The sequence below is a fragment of the Falco punctatus genome (assembly GCF_963210335.1).
Source record: "Falco punctatus genome assembly, chromosome: 4".
Classification (NCBI taxonomy): Eukaryota; Metazoa; Chordata; class Aves; order Falconiformes; family Falconidae; genus Falco; species Falco punctatus.
This window is the reverse complement of record NC_137583.1, coordinates 80,802,310-80,820,757: the sequence shown is the minus strand read 5'-3', so window position 1 is coordinate 80,820,757 and position 18,448 is coordinate 80,802,310. Positions and strand designations below refer to the sequence as shown.

General features: G+C 39.2%; 1 protein-coding gene across 3 annotated transcripts in view; it reads left to right on the top strand.

Annotated features, from left to right (window-relative positions):
• Nucleotides 1–2,628: 2,628 nt before the first annotated feature.
• The window catches only part of VWDE (von Willebrand factor D and EGF domains), a 61,885-nt gene continuing 46,065 nt past the window's right edge, over nt 2,629–18,448 (top strand). For all 3 annotated transcript variants that reach the window (XM_080383069.1, XM_080383068.1, XM_080383067.1), the window contains exon 1: nt 2,629–17,438. In XM_080383069.1, the coding sequence (XP_080239195.1) occupies nt 17,351–17,438 (88 nt within the window). In that variant the 5' untranslated portion in view covers nt 2,629–17,350. The remainder of the gene's footprint in view (nt 17,439–18,448) is intronic.

Genomic DNA, 18,448 nt, shown 5'->3' with positions numbered 1-18,448 from the left:
TGTTTGAGTTGATATTTTGGGGAGCCTTAGAATGAATACAACATAGTTATCTGTACCACACTGGAATTTTATGTCATTCCCTCAGAATATTTCATCTGGATTTTTGGCCAATAATATCCTGAGCCCACTGCCATCCTGGCCACACCAGATAGGAAGGAGCACACAGTGATGTTCTGTGGTCTGATTTTTACCCTTCCATATATTTCTGGATCTGAAAGGTAATAACAGTTCCAACAGAGGACTCGCTACATATTATGCATCTCCTCATGAATCACATACATTAGCAATTAATGAAGGTCCTTTTCAAACAGAAATGCACATAAGAATATGCATTCATTACTAATGAACATGGCAATAGATGCATGTTTAAGATGATCAAGTGGAATTAAAATATGTATATCCAAAGTTGAAGTTAGGGGTATAACCAAAAGATTTCACAGACAGAGGAGTATACAGCTATCTACAAACAAAGGTAACAAATCAGGTTTCCATAAAGATATTTTATTCTACCATGCAACTCAAAATCAGAGAGAGAAGTTATGACTGAGCAGAGACAACAGAAAACTTGACAGTGGCTTCTAGCCCCAAAGTACTCCAGATGCAGTAATACTCATTGGAAGATCTGAGCTTTGTTCTCAGATCTGCTAGATGTGCTATCTCATAGGTACAACCCCTAGCAACAATAACCATGGGGGGACCATGAATTAGAGGCCAATAACCAAGGGACCATGACCTCAAGGTCTGCTGGAGAGAAACTCTTGTGATAATGTTTGTGAAAAATCATAACAGTGTGGTTTAGTACTAATATTTTTCAAAAGGTAAAAATCTGTTCTTGCTCTCATCAAAGGTAATACCAAAGTTACCATTAATCTTAACATAGACAGAAGTCTATTTCAAGTAATGGAGAAGTCAGTGGTACATTCACAGTATTGCCTAACCAAGACACTACAAAAATAATCAATTCCAAAAAGAAGTAAGAGTTTACAAATCTTGAATCCTCTTAAAAACGAGAGTATGTCAAAGTAGATATAGAAGTGTATAAGCCTGTAAGATTAGGATATAGTTTTCTTCATCTAGAAGAGCCCTTTGAAATTTTTTTTTTCTGCCTTTCATCCAGCAACTGGGGAATTGCAAATATTTTATATAATAACAAAGCATTTTAAAATTTTCACTCTTAATTGTGAGGTTTTAACCAATGTTTTAGATTTTCTCTGGAAGTCCAACTTAAATACAACACAAAACTTCCACAATGAAACTGTTCTTTGTGGCATATTAACAAGTTAAAAGATAATACATGGAGTCAGTCAATCCTTGCTGAAAGATATCTATGTTAGCTAGCTGTGCATTTTATCCCAAAGGGACAGTAAGCCCTACAGCTATTTTCAGTTTCCCCTCAAAGCTATTTTTTTGCATATATAAAAGTGTGAAGATGTATTTTGTACAACTTTGTCTTTTCTTATATGTATGTGTCTGTGTGCTTGTGCCTCATCTTGTATATAAAGCTATTCTTAGACTCATATAGCAGATAAAGGACGCAACTTGACCATTGATATTGCCAGGGGTTTATTTGCTGCAGTATTCAAATCAAGCCTATCATGTCCATAAAAGGCACAACAGGAGAACAATTTTCTTTTATAAGGAACTCCATAAAAGGTAGAGGCAAACATCACTACAATGTGTAGAATCCTTTTAGAGGGGCACCAGAAGCTGAACAAAATTTTGTCCCCGGAAAATTCAGTTGCTGCTGGTGGTGTCCTAAAGTCAAGCAGTGACTAGGATATGCACTTCCTTTTGAATAATAAGAGCTGAACAGCAAGATACGCTGTGAAGTATCACATTGCTTTATTTAGTAAGCAGGTTTACCCATTTGCTGAGCCCTGTGTTAGAACCCTTCATCCACACACTTTTTCATCAGTACTGGAAGCAAACCAACACTCAGTCTGTTTGTGCTCACGGCTGAAAGAAAAGATGATTAGGAAAACATGTACCCTGGAGCAACATTCTGCATTTGACTTGGTCAAGAAAACAAGCCAGTTTCAAAGCCATTGTTATTGTCTAAAGATTATCATTAAAGCTGTTTTCTAAATTGCATCCTTCACAAGAAGCTACTTGTGCTCCAAATCCTTACCACATTCTTCATGCTTTCTACATTTCTCCTTAGTCCAATTTTTAGAAAGACTTTTTGAGATATGTGAAATTTGTCATAGAACTTTGATTATTTTTTTTTAAGTATAAGGTCCTCAACTAGTTAAAGACTGACATCTTAGTAAAAGAATGCTATAATATGTAAGAAATGGTTTTCACATCTACCCAGTAATCAGACTTTCATTAAAGTCAATTCCAATTATAGCAATTCAGTATATTACATTTTTGTTTTCTAGGAAAAAGAAATAACTATATGGGATGACCTCTACGTCCAGTCATTGCTTTCACCTAGATCTAGTTTAGAAAGTCACACAAAATTAGAGTTATTCCTATACATATGACAAAAGAGATCTTGTCTGAGTGACTTTAAAAAACCTGTCTTTAAATGGAGTCATAAAATTTAAAAAAGTTAATGTGTTGTCTCACATCTCAGATTACATGTGGCATTTTTATTTAATGGGATTCATAGTCTTCAAGATTCTTTAAATGATGGCAATACTTTACTCCGTAATTGCTTATAGTGAAATAATCTAAAGATGCATGTGTGAAACGTGTTGATAATGTTCCAGGTTTGCGGCAGCTCTTTAAAGAGCCTGAGGATCCTCCAAGAGATGCTGTTTAGAAGGGAGGAAGAATTATTTCATGGTGGGCTGCTGCTGCATCTCTGTACACATGATTTATATGAAATGGAAAGTTTGTAATCAAAATGTTTGATCTTAAGTTTTTGTAGAATTTGGGCCTAAAGCCCTCTGCCTACTTGAGAAAACATGACAGAATTTGTCCTTGAGATATTTTGTTTCCAACTTCTTCAAGAGACAACTAACCTTTCTGTCTGAAAGGTTCTCTTGTCTTCTACATTTTTACAGAGGAATATACATAAGAGACCAACATTTTAATAGGGGGAAATCCCTATCCTGCTAATAACAAAAACGTGTCTTTTACTTCATTATACTGTTATAAGCCATGGCATACATCCAGTTTTTTGTTTCTATTGTTTTGGTTTGGTTTCTGGAGTTTATGTTTGAAAAAACAATGATAGCAGACCTTCATAAAAAATAAACAGATGTTTTTATTTTCTAGTGTAAATGAGTCCCAGTGGCTTACAGATATCTCATTTAGGTTTTTTTAAATGGCTTTAATGTTAATTCAGTAAGCTTTTATGAAACTCTTTTTACTGAAAACTACTATTAGAACTACCACTGAAATAACCACAAACATGCATACATCCACACACGCAACCCTCAGTCCTGCAGAGTTATAGTGTGGGGCATGCTACAGAGTGTAAGGTTAATGCAGAGCGAAGATGAGAGAGCAAGTACGTCCTCATACTGAACTGCTGACAAAACATGCTGTTCCTAAGCAGCTGAAAAATACGTCTCTAAATAGTACTGGTGATTTCTATTAATCACTTGACTCCTCTAGAACCTGTAGGTTACAGTTAAAAAAACTTCATGAGAAGGTAGAACAATATATTCTTTGTGGCTGTATTAGTGAAAATCTATAAAACTGTTCCACCGATTTATGATCAGTTTATTGAAAAACAAGCACTTTGCAGGTATATTCCAGCACTTTGTCTCCATTCATGGAGCTATGCCTGGACATTTATTGCTATTCCGCAAGCTTTAAAAAAAAATGATCAATTTTATAAACATTGTAAAAACTAATGAATTTACACTTACACATTAAGTTCACAATAAACTGTAAGTAATTTCTTCTGTTCATTGAAAGATGCAAATTTTGCCATGGAACTAGACACAAGGTCTCATATGTGAAACCTGATTATTATATCTACACATAACAATGTTTTTCACCATTTTAATTCACAAACATGCCCTATTAGACTGGCAATATCTTTTCAACTACATTTTATTTTTACTTAGATAAATTTCAAGATCTACTAGATTGGAAAAGCAGCCTTAATGTTTACTGTACACTGGGAGAAATAATCCCATGCAGGGGATGCAGGGTGGGGACACCTGGCTGAAAAGCAGCTTTGCAGCAAGGATCTGGAGGGTCCTGACGGACAAAAAGTTGGACATGAGCCAGCAATGTGCCCATGCCGCAAAAGCAGCCAACAGCCTCTGGGCCACATTAGGTGAAGTCTTACCAGCACGTTGAGGGAGGTGATCTTTCCCTGCTACTTAGAACCAGTGAGACACATCTGGAGTGCTGGGTCCAGTTCTGGGTTTGCTGGTGCAACAGAGATGTGGGCATACCGCACTGAGTCCAGTGAAAGGACAGGAAGGTGATTAAGCGATAATTAGTGCATCTGACATATGAGGAGAGGCTGGGACAGTTCAGCTGGGAGAAGGGAAAGCTCAGGGAGGATCTCCATGTGTAGAGATACCTGCTGGCGGGGAGTAAAGACAACAGAACCAGACTCTTTTCAATGGTGCTCATTTAAAGGACAAGAAGTAATGGGCACAAACTGACGTACAGGACGCTGACAGTGGTCAAACACTGAAACAGTACTGAAAGACCTATTTCTCTCCTTTGCTCAGTGTGGCCACTTCAGAAGGCCTTTGCTTTCTGCTGAGGCATTCAGCTGAGCATTATCCCCTTCAAACCCAAGGATCTGGGAATCTTTCCAGAGCAGACAACCTGCAGGACTGCAGATAGTAAGGAGAGGAAGACTGAACTGGTTCCATGGTGCTATCTCTGTTCTGTAATACAGGTGAGGTCTGAGATGCTGGACAATAACTCCAGAGCAATCAATGTAACCTTTTGGTGATTCCACAAAGGCTACACAGAGAAAAAACCTGCAATTTTCTTATGCAGGGCTTAAAAGATCTTTGTAAAGAATTGATAGTATCAGATGATTTATGTCATGAACTCAAAAAAAACCCCAACCCTATATATTAAATTTTGCTATCTCTAATGGGACTTACACTGAACACAAAATTGCATGGCATCATGCAGTAGAAATTGTGCATAGATGCTTTAGGCAGTTTTACAGTTCAAACCATCAGACAAAACAATAAACCTCTTATATCCACCAAGATCTTTATGTATCCTTTATATGTGAAAGGCACATGTGTATGTTTTTACGCACTCACACAGAGACACACACATGTATATTCTTCATATGCATCTATAAACATATATGTGTATATACACATACATATAAACATATAAACGTACACACACACATGCACACAGAGGTTATGATGAACTGCTTCAGACCAGCACTGAAGGGAGGCCCTGAGAAGCAGAGATGAAATTTAATATGAGAAGAAAAAAGGAAAAGGAATATTCAGTGGGTTTAACTGTTGTGTAGTTTGTACACTAAATGCTAGTCAATGGTCTAGAACATTGAAAATTACTCTGTGTTTTGCTAGGCAGACAGAATACAGGGAAGCAGTGGATAATTTACAGAGCTGTCCAGAAAACAAAATATTTTAAAATTTCCACAAAATCGGGGGAAATGTTCTAAGGATTATGTTTGCAATTCCTTCCTCTGCTTGCTGCTTGCTTTTTCCCCTCAGCAAGCTTGTTCTGGTCATTACCATGTCTACATATTTAAGTGCATGAGTACGCACATACGCAATAAGGAGATTAGATCACTCAAACAAGATGAGAAATCCCAGAGGCAAACCATGGATATTCTCCATTTATAAGTAAAAGACAACCCCTTGAGGAATCTCACCACTCTTCATTTGCAAAACATTTGATGGTGCAGAGAGGATGTGGATCTTGATCCTGCAAACATTAAAACATGTGCTGCAGTGCAAGCTGTTAAATAGTCCAAAGAAGTCAAGTGTGTAAAGTACATAATTTAGTTGCAAATTGAAGGTCTTAAAATTCTGCAGAACGAATTGCTTTTAAAACTTCCAGTATGTTTTTTCCTTAGCAATACCACACAAAGCAGGAAGAGATAACCACAGCTTGAAAATCTTTTAGCAGAATCCTTGTAAAACCAAAGATTACACTCAGAAAGGGCAACTGTCATAACCATTATGTTCACAGATGCTGAAAAGGTGCTGGTGGTCTAGGGATTATTTTCAAATACACAATGCTAAGGCTCCAGTCAAACAGTAGGACGTCTGTTCTTAATGTAGCAGCACATCTAGAAACAGAGAGGTAAGAGTATCACAAAGAGTCACAGATCTATAGAAGGGGAATTTCTAGTTTTACAGATCAGCAAATTCAGTATCTCTAGATTAAATGTGTATCATCAAAGAGGAAAGATGTGAAATAAGGTCTGACTGATTATATTGCCTTTACAGAGGGCTTAAAGACTGAATGTTTTAACTTCAGTAAACCTGTTTTTAATGGGTTGTGGAGTTTAAAATGACCCTTCATCCTTCAAAATACAGATGAGCTGGCTTCTACATATGGGGGGTACTTTAAAAAGAGAAGCCAAGGAGGTTATCAAGGACTGTGAAGGAAAGAAATGCTACAGAGGATATCTGCTGATTAAAAATAAGGTTTTAGTTATAAGACTGTCATTATACACAAGGCAAATATTCATCTTTTTCCTCCCCTACATTATTTTTCTTATTCTTCATTGACAGTCCCTTTTCCTATGAACAAGCCTATATTACTACATAGACAAAAATTAACAGATTTTAAACAGCCTGTTCCTTTGTAATATATGTAAACTCAGACTAGTCTAAATAGAGCTGAATGAAAGAAAGGAAATGTTTAATTGTATTAATTACCATTACTTCTAAATATCTTCACTTCAGAGCAATAATCACATTAGGTTAGTAACTAAACAGAACACATTTGATTTTCAACAGTTAAAGAACAGCATTGACCAGGATAATTATTCTTTTAATCTGAATGCAGAGGACATCAGCATGGAATAGTCCTAGTAGGACACAGTAGATGCGCTTGAGATACATGTTATCTGTCAATCCGTATGTGCAGTTTTAAACTGTCATATCTTACATTTTCACAAGGGACTCATAAACATTAATCTCGATTACATTTCAGGGAAGGTTACAAAACAGATATTTAACAGGTGTTTGAGGACTATTGAAGATATGGGAAGTTTTATTACCTAGTGTTTTTCATTAGCTCTGGTTCTGATTTTACATTTGTGGACTGCGTTTTGAATTCATGACAGTAGATCCTGCAAAAGTATTATATGAAAGGGAAAACTGAAAACACACAGGCAGGACTGAAAGAAAACCCACTTAAATGCAAAGCCTTTGCTCCCTAATTACTGGAACTATATTAAAATCATATGAACCCTATGACTAACATTTACCAGCACAAAGTCATGTTATTCAGCAGGGCCCCACCAGTGTAACTGGTTCTATTACAACATCCAACATTTTCTATTCTTCAGACCGTTTCTCTCCCAACGTGCATTCAGACATTGCTGTAGTATAACAGTATAATTTGGCTCTGCTTTTTACATTTTTATCTGGTATCTTTTACATCAATTTCATCTGATACTTTCAGCAATGTTCTGCTGAAAGCATTCTCCAAGCCCATGGCTGGCCTCCTCTGAACGATACAACAAAGGATTTGAAAACTGAATAGTCTTAAAGACCAATAGGCCTAACAGGAGTTTATTAATAATAAGATACATTTACTCTGTTTTTCTGTTTTCTTACATCAGACTCATAAAGAAGAACACTTAGAATACCAGTAGTAGTATGCTCTACTACTGACAGTAGCAAGTATTCCGTAGTTCTTAACACCCAGCAGCTCAGAGCTCTTCCAGCTGATGAATTTCACTTAAATGAAAACTGAGATACAGCAAGGAAATAGCACTGTGTTTTACCAGCACTAGCCTTTCTGCTGCTGACAGAAAAGACAGGGAGGTTCATGGCTTCATTCTGTTCACCTATCAAAACCTTCAGGTATTTGTCAAAATCACATTATTTCATCAGAAAGAGCATAAGCTGCTGACACATCTTCTGAATATTTTCAAGTTTAAAGGAGAGTTTATGTTACTAAGTAGATGAGGACTTGACATTGGTAATTATGCCAAGGACATCCATACTGTAAAATAAAGTATTACAGTTCTAGCAGTGACACTCAATTTTCTCTTTATCAGTTGTATTTCTACACATGTATATTGTTTAATAAATTCATTTATTTATGATTAGTTTTATTTAATACTTGGCTATTTCTAGATGGAAAACAGAGGGGTTTATATCCCTATAAAATATCTGGTGTATGAACATCTATGAAGTCACATTAAAGATAATAATTTCTTTACTGCAAAGGAGATAAATTGCCCCAATAGGTTAGAATAATAAATCTTTCCTTAAGGAATGCAAAGAAGGAGTTAACTCTTAACTCACCACCTTACCTGTTTCCTCAAACACAAATAATACCCTACCAAATGTAACAAGTTAGTCATGATTTCCCTTTATCAGGACCGTAGATATAAACATAGCAGCTCTGAAGCCAGACAGCTGTGATACAGAAGGGTGCATTTTTAATGGGAGAAAATAAGAAATTATGTTATAATCATGGGGTTTGGGGAAGGATTAAGGCAGAGACAAATGTCTACAGATAGCCTGTGTAGGAGAGGCAACTTGGAGGAAGCTGACACGCTAGTGTTGTGCTAGCTGGAGACGTGAAGTAGCTGGTTGGTTGGTTTTTTTAACCAGCAGTACTATCTCTGTCTAAATTTTATTGCTGAAGTTATTTTATTCATTCTTGACCTATATAGTCATTGGAACAAAACATGTCATAAATAAAGATGCTACAAGGATTTATTTTTTCCCCACTGACCATCTGGCTTTAATTCTCAGATCTACTTATGATCTATTTCTAAAATGACAGAACCGAGACAATTAGCAGCATTAGAAGTCAGAATACAGAAGTTACATTTTCTTTAATCCGACTGAAGGCTCTGCCTCCATAAGCCATCTCATGATCTCATACAATTTGTATCAAAATTCCTAACCACAGAGGAAGAGAGGTCATGGAGCCAAAACTTCATTCAGTAAAACTGAAAGTCCTTAAATCAACATTATGCCAGAAAGACATTCAATTAAAAAAATTACACAGCATTTACTGCAGTTCCTTATGCTACCAATAAAATAAGAACAAATATTGTAAACAGATCTAACTGAGTTACATTATTTTCTCCCTTCTCTTTCCAATGGTCACCTGTAGGTAACTGAAGCTTACATATCTGCATTGTTATCAATACACGTGCTATTGTGTGTAGGTTTAAGATTTGATCCATTAACTATAAAGCAGATCGCCTTCTGGCATTTAATTCATACAAATGTTGACACCTCATTAAGAAAAGCTACCTTTTAAAATTTTCTTTATAAGTTTATTTATAAAATTTTACATCATATAGGGAAACCATACTATCTCTTTTTTTTCTCCAAAATAAGATTTTCCTTGCAACAGATTCCTGAGTGCAGTTTCAGATAATTATTTAAATTACTTAAATGAGACTTTCACACTTTTTCTAGATTTTTTTTGCCCTCCCTTTCAGAACCTCTCTATAGAGCTTTCCTTTCTCAAGATTTCTATTTCTTCCTACTGTTAGATTCAAAACCTGAGGTTCTTTTGAAATGTAATGTTAAATGCACATTGACAATTCAGATCTACTCACTTCAGTTGTTGAAATAGGTGTGCAAAAAATAAAGCCACTGTCCTGAACAAACTTGCTGACAGGAAGATCATGCAACCATGTAAGAGGTCCAGAAGGATCCACTAAGCACTCAAGGGACTGTTTTCAATCCCTGCTAACAAGCTTACGATCTGTAGTGATAGCCAAAACTATCCACAGGAAGGTACAAGGAGATAATGAATCAGACAGAAACCAAACCAAACCAAACCAAACCAAATGAAAGCAGTTAATAATTTCCTTGCAGCAGGGAACCGGTTGAGACCATTGCTCGCTCGCTCTCTATTTTGTGGGTCATGTCTGTACTGCAGGGTATCTCATTAACAATGGGACTTGAAGAAAAATCTTTCCTCACCTCAAATATTGTGGTTTAACATTGAAAGTATGAGGAAAACACCGCAACCTAGATCTCAGAGATAGTAGTACCACCTTGCCTCTTTATTGTCAGTTTCTACAGAGATTCTAGTAAATAAAGTTTCTGTGCAGAGTGTTTACGGAATCTATATGTTGTAAATTATTATTATTATTATTATTATTATTATTATTAGTTTAGGAAACACTTTACACTGATAAACTTGTCTACTTCAGTCAGAAAATGTGGGAAAGGAAATAAAGTATAAATCTGATAAACCTGTAAAATGATTAACAGACCTGATGCTGGAAGCTTTGCTGTGATTTCAGTGCCTGGCAGTTGAATGGTCCTCCTTTCCTTGGATACAGAAGTGTGTCCAGGGGCACTGAAACAAGTCATAGGAACCACATATGTTGATCCCAACCTGCATTGGTGTGATTGGATATGTTGTTAGTAGCTTGGCTTTTTCTCCCTTCAGATGCCCATGACTGATCTGATTCAGAAATACTAATCTGAAATTTTCAGGCTGACTCCCACTTTAGTTGATGTTGGCTTGCAACTTATCTCCATTTCCCCCCTGTACTGCTTCCTAGAATTACCTGGGCAGAATTCTTTTCCCATACTATTTACATCTCAGCTTCTCTCAGCCTTGCACTTATTCCACCTTTTCATTTTAGGATGCATTTTTACAACTCCAAAGTTGTAAGGGTCCATAAGCACATTTAATCTTAAATTCAGTGTCTGCCAGAAGTCAATTAAATTATTTATCAACTAAGCCATCAATTTCTTACAAGATAAGGGCAACAAGAGAGAGAAAAGGTATGGTTTCACAAGCCATCTGAAGTTTCCCATGTAAATCTGGCAATGGTTAGGTAGCTGCTTGCCTTGTTATTTTATGTATCCCTTTTTCTATACTTTCACCACTTGCTGAAGATTAAGAACATAAGAAAACTCAAACCATATGGCTCAGTACCAGTGCCTGAGAGTGACCAATACCATATTGGTTAAAGAAACAGAACACACAATTTAAATGATTCCTTGTCTTGTTCTCAGTTTTCTCCAGGCTGATATTTAGGGCTTCCTGAGCCAGACAATGCATCATGTTTAACACTTCTTGAAATTAATAGCCCTCAGAATAATTCAGTGTAATTAATTTAGCACCAGGTTTTTAAATCTGGTGTTATACTGAAATAATATTGTAGTGGATTTTCACATTGTTTGATTTTTTAGAAATCCAACTAGCAATGCTATCTTGCATAATTTTGTAAAATAGTTTTTGAACATTTTGTTTATTACGACTTCAAAAGGAGGTCTGTGCCTTTTTTCTGTGTCAATAGATTTCTGTCAGATCAAGTCATGATCTGTTCTTTTAAGTATTAATAAAACCCAATGGTGTTAACCTAAAAATTCAGATGGCCAAACCCTCACCCAAAGAGTAAGAAGTTAACAGGGCACCAGGCAGAAATTGTCCTCCCAGTTTCTTCAAATTACAGATGATAAAAAACATTTTCATAATTTGCTGTGCCAAGAAAGTGCTATCTGCAGTGAGTTATCCTACTCCTATCCAAGAAAAAGATACAATTTTATCTGGGGAACAGATAGGAAACTTATTTTCCATTGGTGTGAGGCAGGGAGAATCCGTATTCCTCTAAATACTTGTTTAAAGCATCAACAAAGCCCAATGGAAAAATGGAGGGGGGGGGGGAAATCACATTGCTGTCTGTGAGGACACTTCTCAGTTTCTTCTTTTGTATAAAAATACACATGAAAACAGGAATTCTGGGTGAAAGCCTCAGCAACTCCACCCAGCTAAAGCTAATTGATGATCTGTGCTTCTGCTTCTTTAGAGTACATCTTGCTTTTACCACCCCACCCTTTATCAAATAAACAAATATTTCCTTTCTCTACAGTGCAGGCAAGGGCTTAAGGAAAGACACAGACTAACTTAGCGCAGGGGTAAAAGCCCAAGAAACACTATTTATGTGCTTCCCTCCTATTATAATCTCAGCTGTGAACTCTCCTCGAGTCAGGGACCAGACTTTTTCATAAAACAAAGCCAAAGAATGTGCTTTTTCTGCTTCGGTGAATGCATCCTTTTTTTGCAAAGCTAGCCACAGTTTATCTATTTATATATTCAGTGTTATCAGATAGCTACTGAATATGGATAGACTGTACCTCTTATCAGGGGTGCCATGTCTGTCCAAATGGACACAGCCAGATTTGGGTGCTCAGTGATCTTACTGACTCGCAACCCGGTAAGCTGGTCCCACATATAGGGTAAAAGCAAGGAGGAGAAATAATAGGCCCAGAAAGAAAGAACATAGTTCTCAGCACTAGGGTGTGGAAAGTTTGATCGTAAATCCCATTTCTTCTTGAGGTATTTCACTAAAACACATTTTAGTCTTTACATGACCAAAAGCTTTGATGCTAACAAAGGTAATCGGAGAATTTGAGAAAAAAATTCCATTTTTTTCATCATCTGAATAAGTTCTATATTTTAAGAATGTATTTTCTCATCTGCATTTTAGAAGAGCACATAATTTGGTCAAGACCTTTACTTAGTAATGTTAATTTTTATTTCACAAATATCAAAAATAGCAGTGCAAATACGAATAGGCTAATGTCAGTAAGACTAAGAGTACATGGTTACCCATAAGATCAGTGCTTTGGACCTTACTCAAGTAGCATTTATTCTATATAGGCTAAAGAATGAAGTCTATATTTTCCTACTTTTTAGAATTGCAACTAAGCAAGCTGTACACACACAAAGGGAAACAGCATGGGAGACAGATCAAATAATAGTTGAGAGCTGTAGCACAGGCAACTGAGCAATGTAATTACGTGTCAGTGCCACAGTTCAGTATGGTAAAACAAAGATTATTCCATCAATATTCCACTAGCCAAGGGACTTCCCAGACTTCAAAATATTCTGAGTAAACACAGCTGATAGACCTTTGAGTTAAGTTTCAAGTCACGATGTAATACAGAGAATCGTAAGAGAGTAAGGGGTTGATCCAAAGACAATTGAAGGTAATGGAAAGCCTACCACTGATTTTATTTGGCTGTTAATAACTCCTGGAGATAGATTTCCTACGATTTATATTAAAACTCATACTGCTTATCCAAGCCAAATTACATTAGGTTTTTACACTGAAGTCCTTTACCACATAAGTCAAATATAGTATATACAAGAGGTCAGTTATGAAAGAGAATTAGGAGCTAAAACATACTCAAGATGTCATTACTTCTGAAAGCTAAACAGACTGTCAACGCTGAGTACATTTACATGGCAGTTTAAAAAATACCCTCTACAAATTTTAAAAGCATTGTGCAAAACAAATGCCACTCAAAAGCCATGCAGTTTTCAGAAAAAGCCACCAGTATAATAAACATGAGTAAATTTAACCTCTTGTAATGCTGTAATGTTGGCCACAGAATGACTGAAATAAATAAATGCATATGATCATTACTAGTTCTTTGTTTCTATATATTTGGTGTCAATGATAGGAATGGGGGATAGAATCAAATATCTCACTCTGAACTGGAACTAGCAATGTGTCTTAGAGTGTCTTCCTAGTGATGTTTCAGGATATTCGTTTCAGAGCTGTTAAACCGTGTTTTTAAATCAAATGAACCTTAGCTAAGTTAAAAGTCACACAACCCGCAATTTGAAAGGAAGATTGGAATTTGACTTTAAGGACAGAATTGATTAGATTAGACAAAGAATGTTAACAATTTATTGTTTCAAAAGGGAGTTCACTTACCATTCACATACATGAACAGGCACAATAGAAAAGAAATTATTTACACAAACAGAAAGAACTAAAAACATTAAAAGGCAAGTGCCAGAGAACTCATCCATCTCTGATGCTTTTGGATCTGCCCAGAGCTGTGGGCTCTCTCTCAGCCATCTGCTCCTTACAGGAAGGGTGTTATCTGCTGAAGGCAACTCTTTCCAAGGATTCAGCACTTGGCATTACTACAATAACCCTTTGAAGCTTTGCAGGGAAATTTCTCCCAGCTTCCAAGTTCTGCTCGCAGCTTTATTTGGAGTTATCATCCGTGTTCTGTCTCTGCACAGATAACAAATACAGCAACATAGGTTTAAAGGGCTTATTCAGATTTACCTTGCCTACAATACAGAGAGGCTTAATGGTACAACACAGAGGATTCAGCTAAAGAAATAATTATTCATACTCTTAGCTACACAGTTTGCAAGAAAAGGCATATAATAAATCGGATATTTTGGGCAAATTTAGCTTAATCAGAATCGTCTCTAATTGTTTAGTTTACAAAATATTGCTAAGAACCTCTAACTGTCGGAGCTAGGGATTCATTGTTCAGGACAGCATCCACCCACCCAGCTGCTGCTCTCAGCCCTCAACCCCTGCTTCCTCTCTCTGCACCAGCATTCACACTAATTACTTGTTATTCAAAGTAACCTACCACAAGCACTGCCTTTTCTCTAGGTGATCCCCTTATTTACCTTTGAGTTTAGGGCTTGGATACAACTACAAAAAACATTCATGGCTTTGTCTGAAGCCAAATACTTCTAAAACTCAAAGGTGATTTCTCATTTCCAGTTCATACCTGAAGAGCAACACACACATATTTGTTAATGTACACATTTTGGCAAACACTGCAGATTGCTCCTCCTGACTCAGTTACCTAAAATACATAAGGCTATATATTACGCTTTTGTCTTTAATCAGCCTGCTATCCACTTGCCTGCTGCCCACTCTAGACTGTTCCCCCAAATGTAATTTAACATCACCTTGTTAAATACTGTATAAGACATGTATTTAATATATATAATAAGTCCATGGTATAAGGTGCACTGTTTACAGGGATCACACTAGCATGCTGGCAATAGAAGTGACAGACAAAGTAAGAAGTCGCTACATTGGCTGTGCTCCTGAAAGTTCCCTTTCCTCTCTTTCACGTTTTTCCTGGCATTCCTGTTAAACACACACTAGAACTGCACAGTCACAAACTTAAGCAGATAACCATTAAACCAGAACAAGCTAGCTGCAGCACCAAGCAGAGCCACCTTTACTTTTACCTGAATTTTTAAACTTCTGCAATTACCCTTTTTTCAGCATTGCCCAAATCCCTGTTCCTTGTCATCCAACACGTCTGTTTTCTCTGAGTTATCACTATGCTCTTCCCTCCCTAATAAGTCAGTCCTGAGTCAGCAAAAGCACTTCTACTTAGGCTTTGTTCAAAAAACCCCATTTAGATAATTCATAGACAAAATTTAAGAATCCATCTTAAAATATTTAAAAGCTTTACTGAACAGACTGAGATTACTAAACTGGAAGTTAGCCTTGCAATAATTTTCAAAATGAAACTTGCATCTCTCTTTCTTCACTGTTATTCATAAAATCCACTCTGGGAAATTCTGCTCTGTGCTGCAATGTCTAGTACTGAAAACAATGCTCCCTGTGTCATGTTTTTAGTTGAACTTTAAACTAGTCACAAAGTGATGACTTAAACTTCATAATCATTTACAGTACCTTAAATTCTTCCTCCATTTGACAGTCTTGTTTTTTTCTCCCAAGCATCCTGCTACTTAATAATATGCACATACAAAATTGTAGTTTGACTTCATATTCCATCGTAAGTGAATGAGGTGTTTTCAGTAGTGCAAACCGATTTTACATAGCCTATAATTTACTTAATTAAAACTATGTAAATTACTGTCTAACACTTTCTGAAACGGAACATGATGGAAAGACCTATACTTCTACTATAAGCATGAGGCTACCCTAGAATTACTTTCATTTTTCGTAAATCCACTGTTGCTGACACAACTCTGTCACCGTGAGCACTGAGTACTACTTTTGGCAAGCTGGCAGCTCTTTTAACCACAACATGCTCTTGCTCTGCTGGCACCGTAAGAGGCTACAAGGCTGATAGTAGCAGAGGGAGCTGGTAAGAGGAGAACCAGTGCAGAAAAGATGAAAAGTATCTTTACTCCAACAGCTGTTATTGCCACCTCTTTCAGCCTCCTGCATGATCCATGATGAAAGGTGTTAATCCTGCTGTAAATACCACTCCATCATGACTAGCAGGGGTCAAAGAAGTAGCTTGGTGTTTAAATTTTGTCAAAGCTTCTCACATCGCTCTTTCTAGGGCCTCATTTTGTAACTTGTTTTGTAAAATACCTCTTTCTTTTTGTCTTCTTTATAAACACTCAAGCTGTGCCAGCAATTCCTTTTAAAAACTGTCATCATGGAGCTGAACTACTTGCAATAAAGAAGCTGGGGGTGTGTGAGCAAAAGAGGGCTGAGGTCACCCGCACAAGGCTGCTGTGTCTCTGCCTTGACTCCAAGCCCTGAAACCTCCTTCTGCAGGGAAACCTGCTCTGCAAAGAGCCGCCCAGGGCAGTACCTCCTGGAAGCAGGCCTCACTGAACATTTTACCCTTGCAGCTGTTCAGTGGATGGCAGTAGGCTGTGTTTGAGTGTCTGCAACTTTCATTTTTTTTATTTCGGTCTACAGATCCTACAGAGAATGTGAAACATTTCTGTGGACCGATGTACACCTTAGTGTGTGCGAAGGTCCGCGTGTGCACAACCTCAGGCCTACAAAGAAAATTACCGGCACTACCAAATTGTAAATACTGTGGTTTTACCTCTTTGTCCTCTGCTAGATACTTCTGGAGAGGAGCATCTCCCAGCAAGCCTTGAAACCTGTGTGCTTGAAACTCTTTTTAAGTATTTGCTAAGCTCCTTCTGCATTAATTGTATCAAACACGGCAGGCTGCAATTGTTTCTAAAGCTGAAGTATAAAATGCTCTTGGTGATCTAAGGAAATGACCAAAGGATTCACAGCAAACAATGTGAAACTATTTGAATCTGCATTTTACCGCACATTAGAAAATAAATACAATTCTGGGCCAGAGGACAGAAGGGCATTGCTCTTCCACCACACGGGCCAGATCTGGGTCCGTCAGGGGCACTGAAAAGCATCCTCTTCACCGAGGCAAGAACCACCGAGCGTGTCGTTCGCCTTCTTGCAGAACGCCTCCCCGGCGGAGCAGCGGGTGCCCGGGGCCCAAGCCCCTCTCGCCGCGTCCGGGCACATGCCGCAGGCGCCGGCCCAGCGCCACGGGCCGGGCGCGGAGCCCCCACCGCGACCCCCGGCGGGGCCGGGCCGGGGCCGGCAGGGAGGCGGGCGGAGGGCGGAGGGCCGGGCCCCGGCGAGGACCCCCGAGGGAGGGGCTGCACTAAGGCGCGGGTGGGCGCCCGGAGCCGCCAGAGGGGCGCGGAGCGAGCGGAGCGGCGCGGCGGGGCCATGCCGGGGGCCGCCCCCGGAGCCCGCCGCCTCTGGCTCTGCGCGGCCGTGCTGGCGTGCCTGGCGGCGGCGAGGCCCCGCCGGCGAGGTAAGCGGCGCCGGGCCGGCAGCGGGGGGGGAGCGGCTGCGGGCGGGGGATCGCCGCCGGCCGGTGAGGGGAGGGCGCGGGGGCGGGCGGCGCAGGGAGGGCAGCGCTCGCCCCCAGTCCTGCCGGGGGCTGGCGCAGGCCCCGGGCCGGCAGCGCTCGCCGGGTCGGATGCTGGGCAGCGGCTCGGCACCGGTCCCTCCCCGGTGCCCCCGGCTTTCCAGCCCGGTCGTTACACGGAGCTGTTCCCCCCGGAAGAGGCTTCGCTGCCTGCACGGGCAGCGCAGCGCTGCGGCTGTGGCGGCACCTGCGGGGGGAGCCGCGCGGTGCGCAGCGCGGGGCGGGGCTGGTGGCGCGCCCGCTGCCCCGGCTGTGAGTGCCCCGGCTGTGAGTGCCCCGGCTGTGAGTGCCCCGGCTGTGAGTGCCCCGGCGCCCCTCGCCTGGCAGCGCTGCCACACGCTGTGCAGAACCTCTGCAAAAGCCGTGTGTGCGTCTTTTCCAATTTCTGAGAGAAGTAACACATAAAGAGTCGGTAACAGCGTATTATATTGACAACTACTAGAAAATTTTCTATAAGCATACGGGTTTTTAAAGGTTACGCAGCTATTTACTGCCTTTACAAATCACCCCTGAGGGTGTGGACTTGAGTGGTTAAAAACTGTTTTAAGACCCGCTCAGATAAGGTTTGTAATAAAGACTTCTTAGTGTGTGCATGTTGATTTTGTTTTCTTCGTTGCTCCGTGTGTAGGAATGTTCATGTGTCCAATTGCACTGCGATGCTGTTGTCGCTACGCTCGTGATCGTGTTCTTTTATATGTCTCATCCAAGTAAATGGTATCTTTTAGGCAAACAGTTGAAGTAATTTTTTGCATTTTGCTTTAAAAGTGTTACCCTAAATAATTATTTCAGGATAGCTTCTTCCAAAAAGTGAACTTCTTTATATTTCAGTATTTTGGAAGAATTTAAATCCACAGATGCACCTGAGCACTTCCATTAAATGCAGCCCTAGTTCT